General features: G+C 33.1%; 1 protein-coding gene across 4 annotated transcripts in view; it reads right to left on the bottom strand.

Moving 5' to 3' along the window:
• PCDH15 (protocadherin related 15) overlaps positions 1 to 25,688 on the bottom strand; it is a 1,663,341-nt gene that overhangs the window by 765,585 nt on the left and 872,068 nt on the right. For all 4 annotated transcript variants that reach the window (XM_073241042.1, XM_073241040.1, XM_073241039.1 and 1 more), the window contains one exon: positions 19,426 to 19,544. In XM_073241042.1, coding sequence (XP_073097143.1) covers positions 19,426 to 19,516 — 91 coding nt within the window. In that variant the 5' untranslated portion in view covers positions 19,517 to 19,544. The remainder of the gene's footprint in view (positions 1 to 19,425; positions 19,545 to 25,688) is intronic.

The following is a 25,688-nucleotide window of genomic DNA, read 5'->3' as shown; positions in this document are numbered from 1 at the left end:
GCTTTGCTCTAACAATTCAAGTAATAAGAACAGCTTTGGGCAAAAAAATGGTCACAGAATTTGTATTTAATGTCTCTCAATTTACCACTTGGGTACACATACATCTCCATATACTGGGAAATGTTCTAATCTTTTGCTCATTGAAATTTCCCTCTTCTATTTGGTATTTTGCCACAACCTTGTTACACAGGTAGAATAAATATAGAATAAATATACATTCTTGTTCATTCCGTGTGTCCAAATGATTCTGCTACCACACTTGGTAAGAAAAGCAGGTAAACATATGTCAATAATGACACATTTCAAAGATGGAAGGAAATGTGATGAATTATACACTCCCTTTTAAAGTTTTCTTTCAGAGGTGACCTGTAAAATTTCACTTTTAATCACAAATATCATGGTTGTGTATCGCTTAAAAACAAAAACAAACCTGTAGAAGTCAATCCTATAATGTGTTTGTACAGAGAATCAGAAATATTTGGCAATGGGTCTAATGGCTAGACTCCTTCAAAAAAATTATGAGAGAATCATTATTAACATTTATTAAATAGTGAAACTGAAAGATAAAGTAAGGTTAATTGGCATGAAGTTATTAATTTAATAATTCTAAAATTCAACAAATCTGTTTCCAAGGCTCTTTTTTCACTGTTAACATAAATTAGATCTTGAAGGTACTTTATTGGAATAATCATAGTTTATTATACCCTACCATCATTACCATATGAACTTGCTTTTCTTAAAAGATATTTATCTGTACAATGTGATGTACAGTGGGAATTTGTCTAATCCAGAAACTACAATATTCCTGATACTATGCTTCTGTACCTCTCTAATCTCCCATTTCCCTGTCCATCCACTTCCAGAGGTAATCACTTTCGCAGACAAGGGTCATCCTTGTAAGCAAATTTTTCTAAAGCCAATGGTCTCAGGTCTCTTTTCTGCACAATGTATAACAAAAATTGCAGTTAAGTGGATAGATCACATTTTCCCTTTGGATCTTAAATTTATAAATATCATGAATGATGTTGTCAAACCATGAAGCTATCTTAACCAAATATGTTTTTAAGAAGCCACATGTAAAAAACACAGTGTGCTTTAAGATTTGGGGTTAGGTCTCTGAAATGTAGGAAACAGAAAGAAGGTGAAAAAAAGAAAAACTGATAGAAGGAACAAGGTAAGGCAACGGGGCCACAGGCTAGCATCACCCTTTATTTTTTCAGAATTAATAACAGGAATGATAGAAAGATGCAAAGAGGGCCAAGCCTATACAATGTAATATTTTCAAAGCCTTTAATTTTATAACTGACAGAAAACTTAAGTCTCCAAATATTACATTCCTATTGTTTTCTAATTCTAGGAAGCAAAGCCAAGATTTTGTCATTTTACCCAAAATCATATAAAGGAAAACCATGTCTGTATTAAGACATATTGATGGTAGAATATAAGTAAAGAGGATTTCAGTAACTGTGATTTTTTCAAGTATATATTTGCACCCCTATGTTTACTGCAGCACTATTTACAATAGCCAAGATACGGAAGCAACTTGTGTCCATTAATAGATGAATGGATAAAGAAGATGTGGTACATATACACAATGAAATATTATTTGGCCATACAATGAAAATAAATACTGCCATCTGCAACAACATGTTGGATCTAGAGGGTATTATGCTCAGTAAAATAAGCCAGGTAGAGAAAGGCAAAATCAAATGATTTCACTTATTGTGGAATATAAAAACAAAGAAAAAACAGAAGGAACAAGACAACAGTAGACTTATTATCACTGAGACATGGGGGAGTGGGTGGGTGTGGAGGGCAAGGAGAATAAAAGGGCACAAAATTTCTCAATCATGATAAAAGTTGGTTATGGGAATAGTAGTACAGTATGGAGAATACAGTCAATGATTCTATAACATCTTACTATGTTGACAGATAGTAACCATACTAGCAGGGGTGAGGATTTAATAACATGGGTAACTGTTGAACCACTGTGTTGTAACTTGAAACTAATGTAAGATTATATACTTCAATAAAAATTTTTAAAAACCTTTATATCATAGCATATACTATTTCCTTTGAGCTATTTTTTTCTTCTTTCTATTATGTATCTGTACCTCTGTCTTTCTTACTTCTCTTCAACACTCAACTCGGAATCATTCATTAAAAAAATCTTAATGGGCTAACTCTAGAATGATTTAGCTAGACATTTTGTGCTCCCATAATATTCTATGAATGCCACTTTGACAGCTTTATGAGTGTTCTTGTTTGTGTCCCTAACTATGCTGTAAAATATTTAAGAGAGAGATTAGTTTTCTATGGCTGTTATAACAAATCATCAGACTGTGGTTTAAAACAACACAAACCTATTATATTACAGTTCTGTAAAGACATAAGTCTCAATTGGCCTAAAATCAAGGTGTGGGAAGGGCTGTGTTCTTTTCCTGAGGTCTAATGGAGAATGTTTTCTTGTCCTTTCTAACTTCTAGAAGCTGCCTACTTTCTTTGTCTCACAGCCTTTCCTCCATCTTTAAAGTTAGTAACAGCCAGATGAGCTCTCTCAGCAAATCACTCTCCTTTCTTCATAGTTACAGTTCTCTCTGACTTTGAATTAATCTGGATTAGTTTTCACATTTGAAGACCCTAGTAATTACATTGGGCCCTCAGGGTAATCCAAAATAATCTTCTTAATCTTAAACTTGGCTGATTAGCTAATTTAATTTTTTTTTAATTCTTAATTGTTCTTTCCCATGGTACCATATTCATAGGTTGCACAAATTAGGATGTGGGAATATGTGGGGAGCTATAATTCTGTTTATTCCAATTGGAATAATAAATTATCTAGTGTGTGTCATGAGCTCAATAAATATGGTGTTGAAACAATCAAGTTTCAGGACATAGCCTGTTCTGGTTCTGTTCAGCACCAGAATATCTTACATTAAACTTTTGGATGTCAGAAGGATATGGGGACCTTGCATGTAGACATTGCTCAGGCCTACTTGACTAATTAGTTTATTAAAAGAATCTCTTGTTAAAGAATTACTTTAAATTAACATCTTCATGAAACAGATGAGGCAAGTATATCCCAGATAGGGTGAGTGACTTTTCTCAAGGTCATCAACCTTTTGGTGAAATAGCTGAAGCTTATGTCTTCTCAAATTTTAGCCCTGTCATTTCTGGAATATCCCTTTGACCACACGGTCTTATATAACTGGTTTCTTTGATCTCAAAGTCTCTTGAAAGTAGCACCTGAGTCTTATGACTGTCAGGAAGCACTGTGCATCAGTGATGTCCATGTCAAGATTATGTCTTTCAATGCTCCCAAATTTCCAAATTCCTCAAGGATCAAAATAATACTTTATTCACCAAAGTGCTTAGAATGCTGAAGTCACTCCATGTTCTCCATGGACATAGGGACACTATTTATCTCTCTATTCTGTGTTACATTTTGTTAACTTGCACAACACAGAAGAGCTACTTAAACTCTGATGGCTCAAAGTCTCTCATGAAAAAATGTTTTTTTCTCTTCATATGACCTTAAGTTTTATACACACATTTATGGGACACACAGGGGTACCAATTTCAGGGATAAATTGGTCATTTTACTCTCACATTTTGATTGAAGTCTAATGAATATGCTAAGGAAAGGAGGATATGCTCCACCAAATAGTTGACAGATTTATAAATATTATTCTTTCAAAATTCAATATTGGAGTGTGGGAGAAGAAATATCCTCCAGGGATCTCCTGACAGTATTGAGGTATCTGGAGTGTATTTGGTTATGCTCAGTTAATGCATTTAATAATTAAAATCCTGAAGTTATTACCCCAAAAATTTATGTAGGCAGAAACAATAAAGGAAAAAGAAAAATGAGATAGTTAATCAGATTAGGATAATACCTAGCCTCCTTCCTTTATACTTCTATTATACACTATAATAAGAAGTCTACTATCCCTTTATCTTCTGTGTCCCTTGAAAAGGACAAAATCTCTCAGGTGAGTATTACTGTTAATCTTCCAAAATTAGTAGTTGTGTTCAGTGTTTTCATATTGAATTACAAGTGGGTATGGAAAAGGATGCATGATCATTTTCCTTAAATTTCTTTTTAAAAGTTTTCATATACATCAATTGTAAATTCAAATATGTTATATTGTGTAACATAGCTACCACACAATTTAAAATTATTTTCAATTTCCATTGTTTATAATAGGATGTATATAGATTCAGACAAACAGGACCTCAAAAAAAGAATCTATGAGGAGGAATACATATTATTCAAACTTAGGTTCTTAAAATCTTATTTGGTCAAAGAGTTAAAACATATTTCTTGAAGCAGATTCTAAATTTATTTATTTTATGATATTTAAAGAGAAAAAAAGCCAGTAAACTAAATTTTTAGAGAAAAATTATGTGTTCTAAATGGTAGATCAACATTTCTTAATTTCTCTATCATTTTAGCTTTAATTATTATTTTAATAAATTAAATATAAAATATTGTCATTTTTCTTGAAGGAAAGATTATATTTAATTTTTATGCTTTGTATCTTACTTACTGAACTGATAGCTTACCAGTTATATATTGGACATCCCTACAATAAAACACAATTCATTGAATTCTATACAACATTGAGTGAAGGATCCAGAACATAATCATAATTAAACATAATTTTTCTTTAAGAAAACATCAAGTCAGAATAAATGTAAAAATTGATACTTTTATACCTTTCTAATGATTTCATTAGAAAATTTAGGGTAAGATGGAGGATTATCTATTGTTATAAAAACTTAACATCATTCTAAATAAACTACTTGCTATTTCAAAAATCAATCTGTCCACAACTGAACTCACAATCTCTCTTCTTGTTCTAGTTCTTTTAGGGTTTCTATCTCAGTGAATGTTTCTACTCAGTAACTTCTTATGCCCATCTTTGTCTCCCTTTTCTCTACTTCCTCCTTTTCCCAACAAATCAAACATCATATGTGTGTGCATTGTGTAAAATATTTCATTTATGAATCTCTTCACTAGTCTCTAAAGGCCTGTTTCAGACCCCACCCATCCTCACTGACCCCGTCATGATTGAAACTACCACCATCCCTTGCTTGGACTATGCCACTGGTACATGTCTTGCCAATGTTATTTTTCTCCACTAGTCCTTACACAAATCCATTCTTCTCACTATAGCTAATGATTTTTTAGAATAAATGGGATCATATCACATCCTTTCCCTCACTTCTGTCCCTGCTGTTAAAATACCAATGGCTTCACTTACAATTAAGACTAAATAAAAACTACTGTCATTGGCCAACAACCTTTGTCCCAATATAACTCATAAATTATTTTAGCATTTGATTTATACTGACCTTTATTCAGATTCTTGGTCATGTCACATTTACCTCTGATTGGAACCTTACACAGTAGTGACCCTATAAAAGTGTGTTGAGTGAGTGAATAAGTAATTAAATGAATGAATAGCAACTAAAGTAATTAGAACATATGACATACTACATATGCATTAGCAGACCCAATGAATTATCGAAAAAACTCTCACTAGCAGAGATGCAGTGATTTATAGGAAAATCTATTTCTCTGACTGATGCAATTATGATTATGTCATAAACCAGAATAATCAGAATGGAGTTTAATCAGTTTAGAGATGTGAGTTCATTTTACATTGTTCTTATTTCCTTACATTTTAAAGCAAAATCCACTGAAAATAAACAAAACCACAAGTGCATATTGGGTAATAAATACCTTAAATATATTTATATAGAAAGAATCAGTCTTCCTTAAGGTGACTTTGACCCAAGTTTATTCCTTGTAAACATCTCTTATAACCTTTCAATATGAAGAAGGAGAAGGATTGGTGATAAAGTTAGATAAACCTATTCTGATTATGTTCTTTCATTTATTTCAGAAGCATCTCCTCAAATAATTGTTTGTATTAAACCTGTTCAAAATGATTTCCAAACCTAAAATCTGAAAGAATGCTCACTAAATACATAAGGAGTACATTCTTGTAGTGCCAGCAAAGATATTTCCTTTTTTCTAGTTGTATATAATGAAATTCTGCAACACAATCTGATTGATCAGTATAATTTGCTAATATATTCAGATGGATGTGTTGCCAAACTTGGAATATATATAGCATTGTGAGATCTATTTTGAGATTCTCTGAGGTTAGAATAACATTTGCCTTTGTACATATTTTTGAAATTCATTTGATTCTATACTTACACATATTTAATTGAAGACAGTGTGTCACATACATGTGTGTGTGTGTGTGTGTGTGTGTCTGTGTGTATAATTTTAATAAGGACTTTTTTCTCAGCTAAGCAGTATGCCTTTGTACTTTAGTACAGATTAAAAAAAAACACTCCACTTGAAATATGGGTGTAGGAATCACTTACACATATAATTCTGAATGAAAGATTCAGTTATTTTCAAAACTTATTGAATATGTTTTCATATTCTAAGTCATTGATTTTTTAAAATTCATTCATTATTTGTCTACTCTGCAAAACATATCAGCAATCTTAAATTGCAGCATTTCATACCACAATGCATTTGTCCAAAGTCAATAAGACATACTACTCGCTGACACTTCTAGAACCAGGGGGATCTGGTTGAGCCTCTTCTATTTTCAAAGTGCTTTTTCATAAGATTCTAGTTATTCTTATTAGAGGTTCTATTGTTGGCCAGTTGTACCTTCCATTAATCTTCTCTAGGGATGGGTTAAAGCTAATAGGAAATCCAGAATTACAGAGTTTCTTTGCCAGGGATATCCTCATAATGTATCTTTTAATATTAGCGTGGGCATTACACTCAGAAAACTCTTAGAGGAAGAATTTTCAGTAAACAGAAGCTGATTTTCTTACAGTTTTTGATATGTAAATTTAGCCTCTCCATGTCTCTTTGATTTGTGCTATGGCACAAAACAGTTAATATTATAAAAGAAAGAAAAACACATCATGACTGTCTTTGAATGTCACACTTTGGGGAACCTGCTCTTAAAAAACACATTTAAACTGACTGGAGAAAGCAACTGCTACTATCAGCGTTACTGGAGCCAGAGAGCTCTTAGCAATAGTCAGAGCTTGCATGCACTGGCCTGGGTCCAGTGTCAGTAATTCACTGGACAATATTCCTTCCAGTTCTCTTTTTATGAGAATATATCTCACTTTACATAATAAAATGAACTCCCATGGAATCAATATTTAATAAATGCTATCTGACAAAGGTCCTAGTTTGAATTTAAATCTTAGAAATTTAGAAAATAAATTGAAAAAAATTTTCAAACTTCACTATCATTGGGAGGAAATTGAATGGTATTGTCTTTAAAGTGCTCCTCGTCTGATAATAGAAAGAAGCTTTAGAGGTATTAAAATGTGTGGGTGTGCACTCTGGGGAGTTGTATATTATAAGAATGCAATCGGAAAATTTTTAAAAATGCTACCATAATTTCTTTCTGTAACAAGGGAGGCTAAAAGTCTAGTTAAAATTGCTTTTTAAATTGGTCCCAGCTAGTAGAACTATGAAGGGACTGGAACCAAGAAAATGTTTATTGTGCTCTCTAGAATTTAAATTAGTAAAGGGTGGGAGAAAGATATCAAAGGTTGAACAAGTGGCCAGAGTGAGAGAGAGACAGAGGGAGGGTGTAGGAATATGGGTGTAGGAACCATATAACCATATAATTGTGAATGAAAGAATGAAAGATTCAGTTATTTTCAAAACTTATTGAATATGTTTTCATATTCTAAGTCATTGATTTTTTAAAATTCATTCATTATTTGTCTACTCTGCAAAACATGTCAGCAATCTTAATTCTACAAAACCTTTGTAACTTGTATCTTTGAACTTCGAACATTAAAAAGACAAGCCAAACAGGAGGGTGATAGAAAAATGAGAATGCAAGACAGGGAAGAGTGAAATGAATGAAAAGAATGAGAAGAATAAAGTGGCAAAAGAAACACCTGCCTAAGAGTGAAGGAAGATAAATACAAAAGAAGGAAGTCGACAAACAGATTAATGGAGGTAGACAAAATAAGAGGAAAAAATGGAAAAGGTACAAATACCCAGTGGTTACTGAGTTTCTGCTCTCTGCCAGATAGCTTAGTAAGTGCAGCTGAAAAATGCACAGGCCCAATGGGTAGAAGATCATACAAAGAATTACAGGACATGGAAAAAGATACAAGGTACATGATTATTCTATTAAAAGCATGGTCTATTTAACCTATATAGTGTGATTTTGTGTGTATGTGTGTGTATACATGTTTCAGACAAAAGAAACTTAAAAAACATTAATTAATAATGAGAAAACATTAAGTCCATCTTAATTTGAGAATAGTAATACTTATAATATAACAAAAAAACATGTATTTATCGTTTCCTATTGCTAGAAAGCATGCTCAATAGTTAATACACATAGCATCAGTTACTCTTAAAGGCAATCTAATCAGAGTTGCTGTTATCTTTATTTAACCACTAGATATCTGAGTCATAGAGAGATTACATAACTCATCAAAAATCATATATTCTGCATAATTTGAAACAGGCCTGATCCAAAAGCTCATGCTCCAAGTACTATGCCATAGATAACATTTCATAGCCACATACAAATGTTTATCATCTATTAATCCATTCATGTTCCCTTTTGTTTTACCTGCACATATGAATTTATAATGGATCAGGACTGAATCTCATGTAGCTCTTCATTCATTTCCCAAGTAACTCAAAACTACCTCATTACGGAAATCGTTTTATGACTAACTGCCACGGACTTTAAGCCTCTTCAAGGCAGGTAGCGTGAGGGCCATCCTTTTAACACCAGTTGCTCATAACTGGCAGTATATTGATTTATACTTGTAATTTCTATTTGTTCCTTTTACTAAACATACGAAGTAAGCTGTAACATTCATAAGGTCAATAAATGTATCTCATTTATATTTGCATCCCTAGAACTTAGCAAAAAAAAACTGGTATATTATAAATGTTAATAAATACATATCAAATTAATGAACATGTAATAGGAATCGTTCAAAGCTTCTATCATTCTCCTAAGGTTCTGGGCATCAGGGTCTATAATACTGTGTTTTCATGCATCCTGGAGCACTCTGCAACAAGGCCGTGAGATGCAATAGTTAGGAGGGCGGCAGCTTGCGCCCAGCTGCCTGAGCTAGGATCATGGCTCTTAGAGTAGGAGCTGTGACCTTAAACAAGATAGTTTGGTTATCTTCAGTTTTCTCATCTGGAAAACAGTAATAATAATAGAATTTACCTCATGGAATTTTAGTGAACATTAAGTAGATTAAATAAGAGAATATATATCCTTCTAAGGGGTGGTAGTTGTTTTGTCATATTCTTATATCGCTAAGACCTTAGGTGGGGTATGTGTTCTTGAACCTTATTCCTGCTTCCCTATTATCACTGCCTCACTATTTAAAACATGGCGCAACAAACAAACAAAACCTTTTTAACTTGTGTCTTTGAACTTCCTGCATTTCACCTTCCTCCACCACTCCAAATGTTCACCCTGAACATCCCTGTCAATGTCATGAGTGTTACGTCGCTAATTCTACATTCAGGTCTCACACTTCACTTCACTTGATTAGACTTGACATAGTTGATCCTTGAGATGTTTCTTGCCTTTGGTATTTAGTAAACCACTCTTTCTTAGATTTTTCTTTTCTTTTTTCTTCATAAACAGTCTCTCTATATATCAATATTCTTTTTGATTCTTTCTCATCTTACAGGACCATATGATCAGTGCCTCTATGGCTCAGCCCTAGCTATGCTTACCCTGTTGATGAGGTTGGTCACTCAATCTGTCCTGATGGTTAGACCAAATCTGTCTCTATCAGTTCCAACACACCATCAAACTCTGCTGGCTATACCTTAAAAACACCATAGACAACCATTTTTACTTCTGTCATGAAGACCTGGTCTAAGCTACCTTTATTTTCTGCCTGGAGTGCTAATACATTTCTCACTGGTCATCCTGATCTTGACTGCTGATTCTCAATACAAGACTCAAAGCAATTTTGCTAAAACTTAAGTGAAATCACTTCACTCCTCTGTTTGAAGCACTCCAGGAGCTTTCATTTACAGAGAAACCATCTCCCTCCCGTGGCCACAAGGCCCTGCACAATCTGCTTCCGCCTCACCTATCTGCTCTTACCTCCTGTCCCTCATGTGGCAGAACATTCCACCCACCCTAGCTTGCTTGCAATTGGCTTCTTCAGACTCACAAGGCATGTCCTCATTTCGAAGTCCTTTCACTCACTTAAAAAAAAAAATCCTGGTGTCTTATATGTCCAAATGCTCTTCCCCTAAGAATCTTTCTGGCTGGCTTTTTCCCTCGTCCTCCTTAAAACTTCTCTTCAAGTGTACCTTCTCAGTAAATCCTTCTCACACCCTCCAGTTTTTAAAATAGCATTCTCCAAGGTAGTCCTTCTTCTTTTTACCTGCTTTACTTTTGACATAACCCCTTTCATGTACACTACATGATTTTCTTATTGATTTGGATTATTTTCTGTCTCCCTCCAATATAAAGCAAACCACATAAAGAGATTTTTTGTCTGTTTTGTTGTTCGTTATATCTACACCTAGAAAAGGGCTTGACACCTAGTAGCCACTTAAAAATACATGGGTTAAAATCTGTAAGCTTGTGTAAATGAAATATAATGATATATAAATTATGTGTATTATATATGTATTGTGAGTAGGGCAGAGTGTATAGTATTTGAAAGGTGTTTGGCACATAGAAATTACTTAGCTTTAATTATTAGAAAACTGAGTGCATGTAATAGATATTGCATATGCTTGATATGTCTGAATGAATGAATGAATAAATGAAAATAAGCATAATACATTTTACTATTACTTTAAAATGCTGTATTTTCCCCCATGTGGATATCATCAGAATGGCATTCTATGTGTCCAAGAGACTAACGGTGGCCAAATCCTGGATATAATCATCACATACAATATTGATGACTGAGTTAGCATTGTCCTTTTCACACATTATCTAAGACTGAATGGCGCTCATCAGTATTCCAATTGTTTAATAAAAACAGTAAACTTAGAGTAGCTGAACAGTCATCACTAAACAGTCTAATTGAGCAGCCACGAAGGGCAATGTACGATCCTACAAGAGTAGGGAATATTAGTAGACTGGGGTTGTTGATCTGAGGAAAAATTGCTGCAGTGTGACCCACCGTTATTAACAAATGTCCAGAAAGCAGCGAATCATCAGAAAAAGAAAGACAGGAAACACATCTGAAGAAAGGATTGATCCAGTTTAGTGTTCTACGAAGACTTCTCTAAATGACACACTACTATGGGATATATATTGACTGAATCTCTAAAAACATTACATACATAACTTACATAAGTTCTTTTCCCTACAGGATACAAAAAAGTATGTTGTAAGTTGTATCTCCATACCACAGGAATTTATCGATTGCTTTTGGGGCTATGTCAATCCTGAGCAGTGTCACATAAATCAAACTCTTACTAAGTATGTTTTTGAATTGTTTGAACTCTAGCTACTCCTCAAACCTAAACAACTTGCCCATATATTGTTAAACAGACATTTCATCTCTCAATCTATTTTTGGTAATTTAATGCTTACTTATTTCAATAACCATTAATTGGGTCATTCTGTCAATGAGGGAAACTAAAGTAAATGAGACAGTCTCTATCTTCAGGAATTTATAATATAAACATAAAAACAAACATTATATGATGTATTATAATATAAAAGGGAAGATGGAATTAATTTTTTTTCTAGTGTGGTTGAGGTATATTGACAAAAATGGTATATGTTTAAAGTGTACAGCATGATGGCTTGGTATTTATATATTGTGAGTTCATTTTCACAGTCAAGCTAATTAATCATCCATCATCTCACACAGTTTCTTTCCTTCTTTTTAAAATGTAGTAACACTTAGGATCCACCCTCTCAGCAAATTTCAAGTATGCAGTACAGTATCATGATCATATTGTACATTAGATCCCCAGAACATATTCATTTTATAACTGGAATTTTGTATCCTTAGACCAGCCTCTCCTCATTTAATTTTGATTGTGTGTAATTAGTAACAACAGCAAAGAAAAAATGAATAAGTTAATATCAAGAAATAAGTAGAATTTGAGTAAAATCTGGAAAGAAAGGTTAAGGTTTTGATGTAGCAAAATAGTACAGCATGTGGTTACTGCACTTAGAGCTGAGATATCGGGTTTGGTTTCAGCTCTGTCACTTAATAGTTGCCCCAAGCTGGGAAAGCAACCTAACCTCTCTGTGCCGCTATAGTTTCCTGATGTATAAACAAGGCATAATAGTAGTGAAATAGTATGTGTGTTATTAGAATCACAAGGGTCTCAAGGAGTTCTTGTGAAGATTAATATATATATAATATTTAAACCTGAACAACTTGCCTGTATGTTGTTAATTAGACACTTATTGTTAAATATTGTTAAACATTTAGTCTCTCAATCCATTTTTGAGAGGCATTAAATATATTCAGTTGCAAAAATGAGTATTCTCATTGGCAGATTGACCCAACTAGTGGTTATTGAAATAAGTAATATTAATACATATGTAATATAATGTAATAATATAGAGAGGACTTACTGATAAATACTAAATAGATATTAGTGGTTATTATTAAGAGATGTTCTTTACAGATAAAATAAATATTTATGATTCATCATTTCAAGAAACTTGTTGAACATGCAGTAGTGATGTGCATGTAACATGCGGGGAATACTTCTCGGTAGTAAATAAGAAGGCATTAAATACATTCAATTACAAAAACTGAGTACTACAAGCAATCAAGAAATATATTCTAAGGGTGTCCTCCCATACACACCCTGTCTCCCCACCACCACATACACAGAGGTGGTTGCTATTAGCTGGAGGTCCATGAAGGAGTTGAGTTTATAAATGTGCCTTGATAGGTAGTGATCACAACAAAGTACATACTTACCTTTGGATACTTTAATATCTAACCTTCCCTGGCTGAAGTCATAAAACAGCATGTACTGTCCTCAGTGCTGCAGAGATGCCTGTATCCATATTAAATCAGAACACTTAGTCAGTGTTCATGGTTTTTCTGAAATTTACATATGTTCCTTAAGTTCCTTAATTTGAAAATTCAAAATGTGGTCTGCAAATATTTTCTTACTATCTCTACCCAAATTCTTCAACAGATTTTCCATTAGTAATCCCCCAAAACACATATACTGAATGTAATTCCATTTTCTTAGATCACATTATATTGACTATCTTTGTCTTTTCTAGAGTTCATATTCAACAAAATGTTAATGAAATAAATGTTTTATAAATAAATGAATATGTGGACTGGAGAAAAAGTAATAGTATATGCATTGAATATGCAGCTAGATGAGTACCCCATGCCAGTGAAATCAGATGGAATCAAAAAAAACAAGGAGGGGAATTTGTTTACTTGTCAGAAATACCTAAATTTGTTTATTATAGAATATGGCTCCTTATAGAAATATAAACAAGAGTGGGATGCTTTCAAAATTACAGAATAGGAAAAGGTAGAATATTTACAGGAAAGATGGAGAAGAAGTCTGATAGGTAAACAATCAGAAAAAGTCAGTACAAAGAACCTCTGAGAAAAAGTTTCAAGAAGGTAGATCAATATTGCCATTTGCTGAAAAGCTATAAAATGAAAAGCTATAAAATGATAGGTTTTGCCCAAGAAAGTAGTCATTGGAGAACTTAAAGAGTGCAGTTTTAGTAGAGAAAAAACAAATTGCAAAGCTTATGGGAAGTGGTGAAGAAGTGGTGGTAACAGGTACAGAGATTTGGCAGGAAAAGACCCAAATGACTAGACACTCCATTATGAGCTACGTGAGTCTTTGATAACTCAGAGCCAGGCAAGATTATGATTACATTTTTGTACAATTTTAATTTCTATTCAGAACATTTAAAGTAATTTCTGCCTTTTCACACAATTAAGATGTGAGCATTTTATTTTCAATGGGTTCAAATTTTTCAGGTTAAGAAACAGAGATGGAAATATCCATCTTACCATTTATCATTAGTTTTATCTACATTGCTTGGACACTGAATTAGACATTTTACTTCTTTTCCCCACCACAACAGGACATATGAGAGTATCTGAAGTATCAAAACTTAGCTATTCAAAGTTATTGTGGAATGATCTCTTTGAGTGTGTATGTGTGTGTGTGTTTGTGTGTATGTGCAAAGAGAAAATTCTAAGTATAATAATTGGTCTTCCATTTATCAGAGTTGTTACCCCACAACCCTGGCTCTTTTGCTCTCAGGACTTCCAAGATATACAGATGGGCTTTAAGTGAGTCTATTGAAGGAGTATATAAAAGTTATTAAAGTAATTATTTTAGACACAAAGTCACAGAGTTTTTATTTCTAAACTTTCATAGTAGGGCATTGTTGGTGAAACGATGAAAGATAAATTTTTTCAAGTCTTTATAACTAAGTCCATTTGGTAGGTACAAGGCTCTACAAGATTACTCATTTTAAGAAAAGAGGAAACAATAAATGCAAATGAAATAAATGCAAGTTTAGGTACAACCTAAAAAAAAGGACACAGCCAAGCTTTCATCTAGACATAACATTGAGATTGTTTAAGAAAGTTTCATTGGAGAAAGTATTGAAAATAGCAATGTTCTTTTTTGTCCTCCCATTCTAATGTCACATAATAATGACAATGCATATAAATATAATAGCTTATAAAGCTTCCCCTGAAAAAACAATACTGAGGATTTTAACTAAGTTATTCCTAAAACTTGAATTTAACCTCTACAAGATGGAATATGTAAAAGGGGTAGACAAAGAGACAAAGATGTCTGTAATATATGAAGATTAAATCTGCATAACATATGCTACAAACGATTATTTTTGTTTGAAATGTGTATCAACTATGCTATACCCACACATGTGTGTATGTGTGCAAACATTGTTAAGCAATCATATTTAAATGAGGGATTAAGAAGATTCAGAGATAACCAAGTTCACTGAAAAGTACTTAGATCCAGCCTATAGTAATCTTCTTTAATTGTTAATGAAGCAGACTCAAAATTATTGCACTGTACTATGTTCAGAGAAAGATAATGTTAACAAGAAGATAAAGTACATTAAGCATAGCAAAGGCAAACTCAAAGAATAAGGGATTTAAAAAATCTTCCCAGTATGATCCAGGGGAGAAAGTAAGTGTTCCACAGAGTACTGCCCTATGTGACTGCTGTTAATGTCCTGGAAAGATGAACCCGTAAGATCCTTCAACTCTTCTTGCTGAGTTGGTAAGTTTACTTAACCATCTCTTGTTAAGGCATCTTGGTGGGGACAGTACATTTTGCTTGGAAACATAAGGGTTTTGGCTCATAGGATAACTATTTCTTCTTTATGATTCTGTTATCAGCATTGTAATTTGTCATTATCTTCCAAGTGTAATTAATATAAACCAGGTGCACTCTACTTCATGGCCTGTGAAAGCATTGATAGAAATGATGTCTCCAGGCTTTAGCATCAGACCTTAGAACATGGTTGTACTCTTGATTGACATGCTTATCTCATCACTGACCTTCCATGGACTACTTAAGAGCCAGCATAAAAATGAACTTGGAAATGTTCCTCAAACTTGATTTAAAGTTTCATGTGAATCAGTAAGCTTTCTAAGGAAAGGATACATTTATTAATACTTTTAGGAATAAAATATAATTAAACAAAATTATGTCTTCAAGAGGCTTAGTAAGTTTATGAGAGACATAAAGAAAGAATATATACATAGTACAGAGGGGCACAAATTACTCCTTTATAAGTAAATATGCAAGTTTATAAAATAGAAGAATTATTTATAATGAGAACTAATAACAATGATAAATATTTTAGTGAATATTAGCCATTTATGAGATGCTGTTCTAAGCTGTATAAATTGAGTTTCAAGACTCATTATTTTTAACAAAGTATTTTATATTAATAACAAATTAACAGCTAACATATAATTATTATTAATTATTAATTGTAACTGAGCCTAAGGAAGTACTGTGGTCTTTCGAGGTTTTAAACAGGGTCCCTTCATAGCTGTTCTGGTTCTACGTAAGAGTTCCATTCACATCATAGATCTATGCTAATTTATGTAATGACTCAAGGGCAAGATGGAAGATTTCTGGCTTTCAAGGCTAAATGCTTGAGCAGCCAGGGAGAAGCCTTTCCTTCATAAACTCATGTTGGCTGTCGTGGTCTGCATACACTAAAGGAATCTCTCTCTTGGTCTGTTTTCTCTCTGACTCTCAAAAGCGCACACACCCGACACCTAAAAGGCACATGTACCATTTAAAACTCTTGTAATACTTTGGTTCAAACTTAGTCATAATGCTACCATATGCAGTTTTTCTTGAAGTCTTTTCCCATCTAATTGTAGCAGCAATATATATTCAATATGAACAACTTGAAAATGCAGAGGAAGTAATAAAAAATAAATATAAAACATATCCACTACCCACATGTCATGTCCCTGTTGTTCCTCTCCCTTTCTTAATTCATCCATGAATTCAAAATCAGATCAAAACAAACAAAAACACAAATCCTATGCACAACTTGGTTTATTTACTGTGAATATGTTAGAATGAGGGATCTGTTTTATATATTTTTTTCTTTTTTCCCACACAACATACAATTTCGAAGATGACCCTGCTACTTCTGCCTCTGCATGGTGCTTCCTTCCAGGCTCCCCACACTTAATTTAGGATCAGGATACATGTTCTCATTCAAATAAAATTGTCAGCTTTGGTAATGCATTTTACTATAAGCTAAAATATCAATGCTAATACTCTCTTATGGGGAGAAAAAGATACTATAAACTACAAATCTATTACGTTCTTTAATTTTCTATCAGTTAGCTAAATTCTGACTTTTAATATTTAATATAATACTATCAATCTTACATTATTCATTCTTGCTTAGATATATAGTCATCAAACAAACAAAATGTCCATTATGGAAGAGGCAATCTACAAACTTTATTACTGAATCAAAAAATTATCCCAGCAATTTGAATGAGAAATATTAAAAAAAGACTCAAAACATAGTCAAAGATTTCAAGTAAATAATTTTGTTATAAAAATATTTTAAAAAATAATTATACAATATATTTTTCTTAGGACTTTCACAAATTTGGGTAATACTAGAATATTCAATTTCAGGATAAAGTTTCAATTTTTTTTCCCTTCCAACTCCCTTATGTCTGAAGAAATACATAGAAAAGTATAAAAAATGGTTTACAATGAAAAGGATAATCCTATTCATTAGTATAAGAGAAACCTAGACGGTTTTGCTAATAGCCTTTGAGTAGTTTAGGATTTTTTCTCCTTCATTTTTTTCTATCTGAAGTTCTCACCATGTATGTAAATCTTTTGTCAACTATCACAGCAGACTAATCCAACCAATGGATTATCAATGGAAAAATTTCTTGCATGTTTCTTGCATGTTTCTGACCATCACCATTATCTTCCATCAATCTAACCACATACTTGCATCCCTAAACATCTGGATAAAAAGAAATTGTTTCAAGAAGTTCTTACCGCACATTCCAGTTTAGTGTTATTTTGAATATTTGCCATGCTTTGCTGAGTTTTGATTTCATTCCTACATAGCACGGGCTCAGAATTTTATATGAAATTAAAAAAAAGTAATAGTTATGAAAACCATTTCAGTCACACAGAGCTGAACAATTGAATAAAAGTGATGTCAAAGAGTCCCTAGTTGAGGGAGGTCAGAGAGGTGAAGACCTGAGATATAAAGATACCTAAGGGAACAAAACATTGTTACCTCCTGGGGCATGTTGGAAGATGCAAGTATGGAAGGAATGCTGAAATGCATGTAAAGTTAAACAATCTCTGCAGAACACTAGACAAAGTTTGTATTTCTGTGACCAGTTTAGCATTTCTCTATCCCTTCAATCTACCCAAGAACTGAGTCACTTCTAGGAGGCCAACTGAGAAGGCTTTCTAACAGTGCTGTAGGTGAGCCGTCTGCAGTGTGGTCCTTTAGGGGGCAGCCCTTCTGTACACTGTCACTGGCAGGTGAGAAGTTACACTCTGCTTCAGAACGTACACTATGTGACAGCCAATGGCGACTTGATAATCTTATTTCCGAGACTGCAAGCATATTTAGAAAGAGCATGAGCTATAATGAGCTTATTAAGGAAACTATTTCTATAGCATTACAGGTTAAACCAGGAGTAATTTTCTCTTATAACCTAAATTATGTTAGTACATAAAAAAGTACAGAACACATGAATATCTAATGTGAGCAATGAGAGTGAATCCCTCCTTGCTCAGCCTGAGCACTAAATATGAATAAAGGTAGAATGCCTTATGACGTAAAGAAATATCAACACACTGATTGTCATCTATTCCTGAGGCACAATTTAAAACGCATCTGTTTAATACAGTCATACTCTTTAAAGTTTCACTGATTTTTATTTTTGCTTCAAAGTAGCTAACACATTAGTTATATCTTATTACATTTTAAAACTTGTTTTTAGACTGGAGAGTCAAAATCTCCTTAAATGGCAATGACATGAACATTAAATTCAGATTCACTTAAAGTAAACACTGTGCTAATTAGCATAACTTCAGGGGATTAGGCTACAGACTTCATGAAAATAGATGCTATTGTGAATTACTCTGTAAATTCCAAATGAGGTATATATGTATACAATATATATATATGTTTACATATTATATAATACTATATATTATATTATATATAATATATAATATACATATATATCTTTCTAAAGTGACTGATTTGCTACTAGTAAAGTAAATGACTTACAAAGTCTAATGTGATGTCATTTACATTCTTTTCACTCTTTCCAGATAAAATAGTGGGGTATGAATTAATCCAATATTCAGTGACAGTGCTAACACTAAACTCACTTATAGCCCCTACTTTTGACCCCTTCAGAGAAATTTTCTCATAGGAATTTCTGGTATCTTTCATATTCTTACACTTTATCTCAGAACATTGTCTGTATTTTTTCAAGGGTTAGTAAACAGAATTTAGGAGGCCACTGCCTTACCCATTAGACTACTGGGACAGATAGAAAATAGAATTTAATGTGTTTTCTTTCATAGCAATTAAGCATTTGTTTTGTAAGAATGAGTAATTGTTCACATAGAGGTCTCGAGTTGGATATTCTACCATCCTGCAAAATCCTTATTAAGAAGCACAGAGTTTTGGATGTCACTTCTGTAGAATTATTTTAATTAAAGTAAATTATTGACACAGCTACTAACCTTTAAAAATAAACCGCAAATTAGCATTATTCATTGTTGTGGTATGTTTCATTTTCAATTTAATAATAAAGCATTCTGGCTAACTCTAAAGGTCAGTCTAAGAGCAGTCTTACCATCATCATACTGTCCAGAGCCGATTTTGAAGAGGGAACCAAGGATAATTCCTGAAGCTAACCATTTCCAGAAGTGAAAATGTTGTGACATCTTCTGTCAAATTCCTCTCAAGGCTGATCTGAAATAACAAAAGGGAGAAAGAAGCATTTGACAAGTTCATTAATCTCTTATAGGTAAACACAACTGTCATAGAACAGAAAAGCCTTAATGACTTCATAGTTAATTAGCTGTGCTACCTTATCCATTAACAGAGTAGCACACTTGTTTAATGCTCTGGAACTCGTGAATTTGCAGACAAGTAGTTTCTAAGGAAAGTAATCTTTTCTGCTATTTCCTTTTAAGCAAGTAAATTGAGAAGTTAATATGCTAATAATATCAGAACCACACCTTTTTTAATATTGAGACCCTGTGTACCAAATGTTAATCAGTTTACATTACTACATTTATCTTGCCCATAGCATATTTCTATTATACAGTGTAAAGTGCTCTGCAACAATTTAAGAGGTAATCGGTTTTTAGCATCCTACATGAAAATTTCAAAGGATACTTGTCTTACACAATTAAGTAGGAAAAAAATAATTAAAATGCTAATTCTATTCTAGTAGAGTGATAAGAAATTGATTTAACTATGCCCAGTAAGACTAAGGATAAACCATCATCTGTTAATACATCTGTCTTCAGAAGCATTTGGATGAATTTCATTTTAATTCCTTTGTTTTTCTTTGCAACCGCCTAGAAAGTAAAGAAACTGAATGAGGTAGTAGTGGCCAGTGAGCACATCAGAAAGGCTTATTGAAAGAGTGATGTGCTCAGTTTCTTTGCAAACTGAAATTTCCATGCAGAATTTCTAAAATGACCCTGATTATAGATCAGGGTAGAGGGGATAGGAAATTTTTTTCTGCAACTCAGAAGATCTAAACTCCTATGCCTACAGGAGACAAGACAAAAGAAAACAGTGAATTAGCTTAATGGGACAATAGGGATGGTGAAGGCTGTGGTAAAATATGGAGTATAGGATTTGTCTTGAAAGGCCAGCTGGTATTCCACCTCTGTCAATGGTGTTTCTAGATCTTCTGATTTTCCAGAAGGTGGTAGAAATCCAAATTTCCATGTGAGATTGCCAGTGTTTAAATGATTGTCCAATCTTTGTAGGCTAAATGCTCTGGCAAGCCATATTGTTTTCGGAGGTCCTTCAATTTATACCTCCTGTCCAGGATTCTCTCTTAGAGTAGTTGTAGATAAGGTCCATCAGAATGTACAAACAAAATGTTTTAAATCATCATTCATTTTTTTATGAGGTTTATAAAGATTATTTGTACACTAGCATATATACATATATGTAATTTATTTAAATATTGTATTAAAAGTACAGGTCATTTCTTTTTTACTCAAACAATATACAGTCCTTAGATTTCAAAGGCCACTGCACTAGAACACACACATTTTAAAGTGGAATCTATTTTTTTTGTACTTCTTTACATTTAAAAAAACGAGTTTTCTTTTTACATGACTGTCAATTTTTTTTTCCTTGAAAAAAGGACTTAGCTTCTGATTTTATAAGATCTAGGCATGAATAGCCCAAAGTACAACCCAACATTAGGCAGGAAAATATAACAACAATCCACGCTTACTGTCAGAAAAAAGCAAAATAATATTGACCAATGGTAGTAGTTATAAGAGCAGTGAGCTAGAGTATGCCTTCTTTTTAAGATCAAGTTCAATTTACCAATTATATTTTTCACTCAATTAATTAGCATCTCCATCTCACTTTCCTCATCGTTAACATGGAGATAAAATAGTAACTATCTGATAAGTTTGTTTTCAGGATTACATAAGTAAATAGCTATAAATACATGCTTATAAGAGTGCCTCAGAGTGATCCATAAGACTTACTATGAGTATTTTTGACTCAGCATCTATAAAATCTTCCAACTAGTTGAATATATATTTTCTGAACCTCTTTTTAGCATATTCTCTCAGGTAGGGATTATGACATCCATTCTGTGGAGGAAAGGTCATTTTCATTGGGTCAAGATTACAAACTGGTGACTAACTGAAGAGGTGGCGCAGTTTGTCATTCTGAAACCTCTGCACATTCCATTACAGGAAAGAACTAGGAAATGATCAAGAGAACAAATGGTTCAGAAGATTTCCAGAGACATGGAAGCCAAGAAAGGCCTGCTGTGTTAGCTCTTTGTGCCCAAGGGAGAGATACTGCATCCCTTTTCCCAAACCTGGATTATAGCCTTCCTAACATTTATGATGGCTTGCATTCCTTTTTTTGTTTTATTTAGAAATGCAGCATTAATAAACAGAAAAGAATATTTAAAATTACAAAATGAAGAGAAAACACTTAAAGGGAAAGCAGTATCTTCCCAAATGACAGGAGGATGAAGTGGTTCATTATGGGTCCTCAATCTACTGCCTTAACTTCCCTCTTACTAGCTTAGTTTTAAGTATTATGCTCTCACAAATCCACTATTTTATTTTGTTTCTCACTCAAACCATTTGGTCTAATTTAACAGCCTTCAAGATAAAAACAACCTGATGTGTCATAATTTTAAAATCATTAAAGACAATGCTATTAATATGTCTGTAAAATAGAACCTCTTGATCTGTGATCCTGTATATTTTTATTAGAGGATCATATTTATACTCTCAAAAATATCACAAAAAAACTTGCATAAACATTAATTTAGAATAGGTAAAGCACTTACCATCTGGAATAATAATAATAATATTTGGGATCATGTGTTACATTTGTTTGTTTTTGGAGAATGAGGAAGAGAGTAACTTTCTCACTTATTTTTTAAAAATAGTCAATTTATATCTATATTATTTCCAAAGCAATTCTAATCATTTCAATAGGCTCCATATTTACAGCAGCCTGAAAGGTAAAACTCACCATATCAAACTGATATCTGAAACCCCAGAGCACTTGTTGACTAAATAAGAAAACTCCACTTTCTAAATAAAGATGTAAAGAGAAGATACCTCCTGGCAAGAAGCTATGCTTCTTTAACAAAAGACTAAGGTCCAGCATGTTGAATACACTTACTCTGACAATCAGCTAACAGTGGCACTTCTGTCATGAGATAAGTTGGAATGGATTGAAAACTTTAGACAAGAAACCATCTTCATTAATTCCTCTTCAATCTCTAGAATTGTAGGCAAATTTTTATACATGAACCCCAAATCTTGTAGAATGATTGTAGGTAAAAGAGGCATTTCAAACAAAACTGTTCATGTGGTAGTACACTTTAATTATAAATTCCATGTTGAACTCTGCCATGTTCACTGAGTACAAATTTTCTTTCCAGATCTCCTTGGCTAATAATGTTATGCACTAGCAAACTAGATCATGCCCAGTACTTAAAAAGAACAAAGCTGAGCTGTAAATAAATTCACTGTACTTGCTTTACAGGAAATAATTTCATTGGCATAATGAACACACTGGTATTGTTAATAAAGATACAGTTTTTCAGTAGTGATTTGGAAATATCCTTGTCAAAAATACTGGGAAAAACCCCCAACTTTCCCAATATGTAATAATCTTACATGTAAGTGCAAGGTTCATGAAATTTATGACGCATTTTCCATACTCATTAGAATACTTTACAATAATTACTCAACACATAATATACTGATTTTGAATTTACCTTATTTGTATTCTCTATTATAAAGCTCCTATTCATTTCTCTGGCATTCAATAGTCTCAGAAATGCATTTATTCAACAAGCATTCATGGAGGTCTATGAGGTGCCACTTCACTCTTCTAGGCAGTTGGAAATACAAATGACAAAAGCTCATTCATATCTCTGCTCTCATGAGTCTGATATTCTAGCAATATGAAGAGAGACAAACCCTAGACACAAACACGTTATATATCATATTAAAAGGTAATATGTGACTTGAAAATACCAGCATGCCTTTTCAAAGTTTTATACTGCCACTTTACAATTAATATGCACTCAGAAAATGAAGTACGTCTGCACAAACCACCAAAATACTTTCTGATAATATAACGGAAAGAGACCTCTGCAGGAACGCATGCTTTTTCCAACAGTGCTTGCTGAAAGCACTCTCAGTGGAATCTACCGTCCTGGGTCCAGATTGCTGTTCATCTCTTGGAAAGAGATTAAAGAAAGGCCTTTCATTGACTTTCACTTTCAAGTATGAATCCAAAGGCTGGCAGTCACAAAGCTTTGCCCTTTGTGTGTTTATCCCTGTTCTCCGTGCCTGGGTTGGGAGTGGTGACACATGGCAAAAGCAGCCAGGGTTGACATCACAGCAGTCTTCCCTCTGACACAATTTTGACAATGTTAATTTTTATTTATTCATTTATTTTTTATATTCTGTCCCTGGCTTCTATGTGAAATCCACTCATTTCCTTGATATATCAGAGTTTGGAGCCCACAGCCAATACTGCGATGAGAAATCCCAAATCAATACCATGTCAGGAAGCAAGCTAGAATCTCTTGGTGAAGTGGGGGCTGTGCATATGCATCTGCCCTTCAACAGTCTGTTCAAACTCTGGAATTTCCTGTCTGTGACAGCATCTAGACAGAGCTATAAAAATAAAACTTGTCACCGCTCTCTACTCCTTGCAAGAAATATATATAATCCACTTGCCAGAATAAAGCAAACTTCCTTACAGAGCAGCTTCAAGTATCAAATTGAAAACAATGAGGCCTTCCAAAGTTACTACATCTTACCACACCAAACCGAATTTCCTTAACTGACTGGTTGGGAACTTTTCATCCCCCTCATCATAGTAGATAGGTCAAGAATGTTTTCATTGCTACAGAGAATAGTTACCACTCATTAGCATGACTTTATGAATGTCCTTCTATTTATTTGTAATATAAACTTTGAGAAAATAAAATTCCAGAGATTCTTTCAGCTATATTTCCTCTTTCTAGATCACTTTATATTTTTCTCTTATTTTAATTTATGTATACATTATATTAAATATCTATTTATAAAATTGTTTATTTTACATAACACATAATGTTATATTGTTTACACACAATTTATGTAAATAAATACATTTATATTTAATTTGAATTTATATTATATGTAGATAAATATTGATATTATCTATTATTTATTTATTTTAGTCATTAGCTAAATTCTGCTTTAAGGATAGAAATGGCTGATTATAACTCATTCTAGGTAAGGAAAGAAAAATGACCCTTGTTTCCACTGGGAACTATAAAATCTAAGGCACCTCTCCAGTGTGGGCCAGACAAACCCAGCTTACCTCTTTGCTGGGGTTTACAGTTTATTGATATTCTACAATGTCTGAGTGTACCTTCACCATTCATTTTAAAATGTATGGTTATTTGCCATTTCTCCCTATACCTTCCTCCCCTCTCTTTCGTTATACATATATATACATACACGCACACACACATACACAAACTCTTTGTCTCTCTCTCTCTCTCTCTCTCTCTCTATATATATATATATATATATATATGTGTGTGTGTGTGTGTGTGTGTGTGTGTGTGTGTGTATATGTATATGTCTGTCTATGTATACGTACAATTTAAATATGGTGGAATCAAACTTGAAATAACTTTAAAAATGAAAAAGAGAAGAAATCCATAAGAACTAATATTTCCATCACTGTAATTGTTTATAGACAACCTTCTGCATTTCAGTTTTAAAGATTTTAAATATATATTAATTAGTTGTAAACATTAAATGAGACTAGTTTAACTCAAAATACATTTAGTGATGCCACATGATACATATAAGGAATGTCCAAGATTAAATATATTTCTTCTACAAACTTTGATGGATCTTTGAAAATTTCAATCAGTACCTTTGTTTTCAATTTCCAAACCTTGGGAACATTCAAACTGTGCTGTAACATGTTTTAGAGGGTCCATCCTTTTTCAAATGACAGTTTTAATCATAAACCTCTAAATAAAAGAGGGATGGACATTGGTTTTCTTTCTGAGTAATACTCCTCATCAAGAAAAAAAGTTATTGACAAATACTATTAGCCTATTCAATTTTTAAAGATTGAATCCGTTAGAAAGTCAATATTCAATTTAATCAGTAATGAGTATGAACCTTGTGTTATAATAAATTAGCCACACTAGTTGGTTTAATAAAATGTTAATAAGTCAAAAATTTAAAGAATGGATTTCAATATTTATGCCCACTATTGCTATCCTATTGAATATTATTTTTAGTGATTATATATGCATTTACTCATTAAGAATTTATTATATATTTAGTGCATATCAAA

This window comes from Manis javanica, chromosome 7 (assembly GCF_040802235.1).
Source record: "Manis javanica isolate MJ-LG chromosome 7, MJ_LKY, whole genome shotgun sequence".
NCBI lineage: Eukaryota > Metazoa > Chordata > Mammalia > Pholidota > Manidae > Manis > Manis javanica.
Note: the sequence above shows the minus strand (reverse complement) of the source record. Positions and strands in the feature narration are given on the sequence as shown.